The sequence below is a fragment of the Neovison vison genome, chromosome 7, assembly GCF_020171115.1.
Source record: "Neovison vison isolate M4711 chromosome 7, ASM_NN_V1, whole genome shotgun sequence".
NCBI classification, from domain to species: domain Eukaryota; kingdom Metazoa; phylum Chordata; class Mammalia; order Carnivora; family Mustelidae; genus Neogale; species Neogale vison.
The window spans coordinates 173452325-173457449 of NC_058097.1; the positions used below are offsets into that span (position 1 = coordinate 173452325).

A 5125-nucleotide genomic window follows, 5' to 3' on the forward strand; every position below is an offset into this window, starting at 1 on the left:
GAATAACCTTATCCCATTCTCGTATTACAATGCTAAGGGAGGGTACATAGTTTCAGCACTTCTGAAAAGCTATTTGGCAAACTGTATCAAGAGCCATAAAAATGTTCACACTCCATTGGCTAAGAAATTCCAATTCTAGGAATAGATCCTAAGGCAATGCTCACAGAAAAACACAACGGTTACGAACATATGTTAATGTCAACATTACTTACAACACAATAACAAATGGAAACATACTAAATGCCTGATAATAGATGATTGCTTAAAAATGTGATACATTCATATAATGTCATTTTAGACAACCATTACAAGGATAAAATCTCAGTGGAATAATGAGTGACTTGAGTAAAATACAAAAGTGAAGCACAAACATATATAACACAAGCATTCTACAAACGAGAATATAGGCAGGAATAAGGAGAAAATGCATCATCCAAGAAGCTGGTATTAAAACTTCTCTGGGTTAATCATTTGCAAACGTTTGGAAATTGTGCTTTGATAAGTTGTTTACATGGGTGTAAGACCTCCAAGGGTATATTCAAGTTATAAAGGATAATCCTTCAACTTTCCTGCTTTCTAAAGAGGTGAATCCCATGATTGTAGGTGTTTTGCTTTGTTGAGCAGGGAATATGCAAGTCAATGGATAGCAGAGTCTCCTTTTGCTGAAGTGGGGCAGGGCAGTGAGGAAGTCAGGGTACTGTGTGGGGAAAGAGGGAGAAAAGACAGAGAAGGGACACCCAGAGTTTGGGCGGGACAGCACAGGGAGAAACATCTTCTGGCAAGATGTTTAAGTGGTAGTGGCAGGTCGTTTGCTGTAGACTTTTTGTATTCTCTCTTCCTGTTCCTAGGATGTCTTCAGTACATTAACGTCTTTCGCTAGTTAGAGGGGACATCTGTAGTTCATGTCTATCCAGAATCTCTTCCATCTTCTGATAACAACACCCTGGTTTACCTCTGGGGAGCCACCTATGTCCCCCTCCCCGTCCATGTAGTCGGGATGTTATTGACCCAGCCACACCCACCCCCCCCATCCAGGCCCTTGGGAACTTCACATGTCCTTTCCTCCCAAAATGATGGGCTCAGGGATGGGCATGGGACCCCATGAAATGGAACTGGGAATTTCGTCCATGTGAACTCCTCTCATGGACCTGCCAGTGCGTGAAGTTAACCTAGAGGAAGCCAGAGCTCAGACAGACGAAACTAGGCAGCTGCATACCAGATGCTGGAGTTACTCCTGAACCTGTTTTTGGAGAGTGCATGTGCACATGTGTGTGAATGCGGGGTGTATGTGTGTGTGTGTGGGGGGGGAAGGGGCCTTACGACCATGTCATGACATCGTTCATATTTTATTTTATTTTTAAAGATTTTATTTATTTATTTGACAGACAGAGATCACAGTAGGCAGAGAGAGAGGGGAAGCAGGCTCCCTGCTGAGCGGAGAACCCAATGTGGGGCTCGATCCCAGGACCCTGGGATCATGACCTGAGCCAAAGGCAGAGGCTTTAACCCACTGAGCCACCCAGGCACCCCGACATCTTTCATATTTTAAAAAAATGTACAGAATTTGTATAATGAAAACTTGGGACTCACCCAACCTCTGAAATAAAACATGATCATTATGGCTAAAGCATTCTTTCTTCTACTTCCTAATCACTGCCCTGTTCCTCCCTCCTAAACTTGGTGTTTACTTCTCCCAATCTTGCCTTTTCCTTCTTTTAGATAAATCTGTATTCTTTTTTTTTTGTCTCAAAACATATATTTTATCACTCCTCTCCATAGATCTCTGAGCACCTTTGCCACAATTTCAGGAATGTGTAGAGCCTCTAATCTCGACCCCCTCGTCTCCCTAGGCCTTGGCGACAAGGTCCCTCACAGCCTGTGTGATGGCGTCCCTGTCGATGCCAAACATCTTCAGCAGCTCCGCCGGCTTCCCGCTTCTTGGCACCTCGCCCACGGCCAGGTGGGTGACGGTGATGCCAGGCTCGCCCACCAAGGCAGAGCACACGGCCTCACCTAGGCCGCCTTCGTAATAATGGTCCTCCACAGTGAGGATCCTGCCCTTGGTAGCACGTGCGCTTTCAAGAATGAGATTCCTGTCCAGAGGCTTGATGGTGAAGGGGTCTAAGATGCGAATGTTGATCTTCTCTTTCTTCAGCAGGTCAGCAGCAGCCAAGGCCTCGTGCAGGGTCACTCCGGCCCCAATCACAGTCACCTGGTCGTCCTTGCTCTTCAGGACCACCTTGGCTTGTTGGATTTGGAAGTCCTCGTTGTTGTTATAGATAATGGTGTTTTCAGGGCGGCTGGTCCGGATGAAACAGATGCCCTTGGTGTTGGCTGCTAGTTCCACCGCCTTCTCTGTAGACACCGCATCACTGGGGTAGAAGACCGTTGCGGTGGGGATGGACCGAAACATGGCCAGATCTTCCAGAGCCATCTGAGAGGGTCCGTCTTCCTCGATGGACACGCCGCAGTGGGAGCCACAGAAGTTGATGTTGCTCTCCGAGATGGCCGCCATGCGGATCTGATCAAAGGCCCGTGTGAAGAAGGCCCCAAAGGCGCTGCAGAAGGGCACCGTCCTGTTGCGGGTGGCACAGCCCACGGCGACGCTGACCATGTTCTGCTCCGCAATGTAGCACTCAATGAAGCGGTCTGGGTGCTCCTTTCTGAAGAGATCTGAGAAGGTGGAATTCTTGGTGTCCCCATCCAGGGCGATGATGCGGTTGTGGGCACGGCCCAGCTTGGCCAGGGCCTGTCCGTAGGCCTTGCGGGTGGCTATCTTGTCCCCAACTTTGTAGCTGGGTGGGCTGGGCATGCGGATGTTGGCGATGCTCATTGATGGGGCGTCCTCTTGAGGGGGGTTCACGAGGATCTTCTTTTTGCTCTGGATCTGGTTGTAAATTTCCTGGACAATCTGATCAGCCATGTTTTTGGGGAGGGGCTTCCCATGCCAAGCGTCCTTGTCCTCTATCCCTGGGATCCCCCGGCCTTTGAAGGTCTTGGCAATGATGGCCGTGGGCTGGTGCTTGGCCTGGCCAAAGGCCTTGCACAGCTCCTCCACGCTGTGTCCATCCACGATGACGGTGTGCCAGCCGAAGGCCTCGCATCGCTTCTGGTAGACGTCCACCTGGTGCTGCAGGGGGGTGGGGTCGCTCTGGCCCAGGCGGTTGATGTCAAGAATGGCAATCAGGTTGTCCAGCTTGTAGATGCTGGCGAAGGCCATGGCCTCCCACACAGAGCCCTCGGACAGCTCCCCGTCGCCCAGCAAGCAGTAGACGCGGCAGCTGGCTTTGTCGAAGTATTTGCCCGTGTAGGCCATCCCACAAGCGGCCCCGAGGCCCTGGCCCAGGGAGCCAGTGGCCACATCAGTGAAAGCTTGTTTCGGGACGGGGTGCCCGTCCAAGTCAGAGGTGATCTTCCTCAGGTTCAGCAGCTCCTCCTCGGGCAGGAAGCCGGCCTCCGCCCAGACGGCATACAGGATGGGAGCCGCGTGGCCCTTGGAGAGCACAAAGCGGTCATTGTGAGGGTTCCGGGGGTCCTGGGGCTTATAGCGCATGGTGTGGAAAAAGAGGACAGCCATGATCTCCGCGGCACTGCAGCATGACGTGGGGTGGCCTGAGCCGGCCGCCGTGGTTCCCTGGATGGAGCTGATGCGCAGGCGGTTGGCCGTGTCCTTCAGGGCCTGCAGCTTCTGCTGGTCAGGCTTGTGGTAGCCCTCCATGGCGCGACCGCGCTGGCAGGAGGATGGGGAGGACGAGGGTGAGGACGCGGAGACGCACAAGCGGCGCGAGGTCTCCGGCGGCGACTGGCGGCGGCCGAGGAGATAAATGTGTATTCTTGAGCTATGTTTGTGTGTGCCCTTAAGCAATTAGATAAACACAAATGGTATAAGTACATGCATTCTTTTGCAACTTGCTTTGTTTTACTCTGGGCATTTGTGAAATGGTCTATGTTCCAGTGCATAGTTTGAGTTCACTCATTTTCTTTGCTGCATTTTGATATATGCCTACACCTCAGTTTACTTATCTGTTCTCCTTCAGATGGACATTTAGGTGGTTATCCTGAAATTTTCTAAGATCCAATAAATGTGTTTTTCTGCCTAAGCCAGTTTGAACTGTGTTGTCTGTTACTTGAAAGGGTTTTGACAAACACACAAAAAGCTGTTGTGTAAGCTATTGTGAGCTCAAACAGAGGAAGAGGGAACAGCCGATGTCTGAGTTACAATTATGCATCCTGAAAAAAGAACCGAATGAAATATGCTGAAATGCTTCTGGTGACACCGTGGGCAATCTTTTCACATTTGTTTTAAACTTCCCTGTTTTCCACAACAAATATGTATTAGTATTATAATCAGGATTTTTTTTAAAAAACCTAGTACAGATAAAGATTAGTAGACAGTTGTTGCAAAGTGACTTCTTCGGGATAAAAATGGCAAAAATTCATTAGTAGAATACAAGAAAGAGGGGATTTATGACATACGCTCCAGAGCAAACAACATGAATAATGCCAGTTAGGTATCTCTCGAAAGAACCCTTTCCACTACGCCACTTGACTTTCTGGTACATGAAAGTTCTTATTAATCAGAAGGGTCTAGGCCTTGGAAATGGGGTCTTCTTTGCTCAAAGGTTTCATCTGTTTTGCCTGCTTGTGTGTTTCATTAGAATTAGTAGAGGAGGCAACCAGTTAGGAGTGGTAAACTAGATGTTCCTTGCTTTTCCCTTCCTCCTTCGGAGTCTCAGAGCTCCCCTCTTAGAAATGGATAGCTTCTGAGCCCCCAGCTGGAACCCGGCCCTGTGAGTCACCCCACTTAATAGCGCTAAAGCAAGGAAAAAATAACAACGAAATACTATCAGTCTCTGTATAGGGTGCCTTGGAAGATGGTGTTGGAGTGGAAAAGGCGATGAGAAATTGTTCCCCAAATTAGGGCTAACGCAGTTCAGATTTAGAATCTGCTAACAAAAAAGGGCCTTAAAAGTGATCTAATCCAACCCCCTCACTTTACAGATTTGAGAAGTGACTCAAAGAGAATCAAGGTGATTTGCACAAGGTCATACACCTAATTCATGGTAAGGCTTGGATCTGACCGTTTGTGTCTGGATCTTTTCTCTCCATTATTGTAGCTGAAGAA

General features: G+C 48.9%; 1 protein-coding gene across 1 annotated transcript; it reads right to left on the bottom strand.

Annotated features, from left to right (window-relative positions):
• Nucleotides 1–1733: 1733 nt before the first annotated feature.
• Nucleotides 1734–3809, bottom strand: LOC122912802 (transketolase-like). Its single transcript, XM_044258996.1, has one exon. It carries the CDS (start codon nucleotides 3716–3718, stop codon nucleotides 1847–1849), a length of 1872 nt encoding a protein of 623 aa, XP_044114931.1. The 5' UTR covers nucleotides 3719–3809; the 3' UTR covers nucleotides 1734–1846.
• Between the last annotated feature and the right edge of the window lie 1316 nt (nucleotides 3810–5125).

Excerpts from the sequence above, each read along its gene's own strand:
- LOC122912802 (XM_044258996.1), bottom strand. The coding sequence starts at position 3,718 with ATGGAGGGCTACCACAAGCCTGACCAGCAGAAGCTGCAGGCCCTGAAG.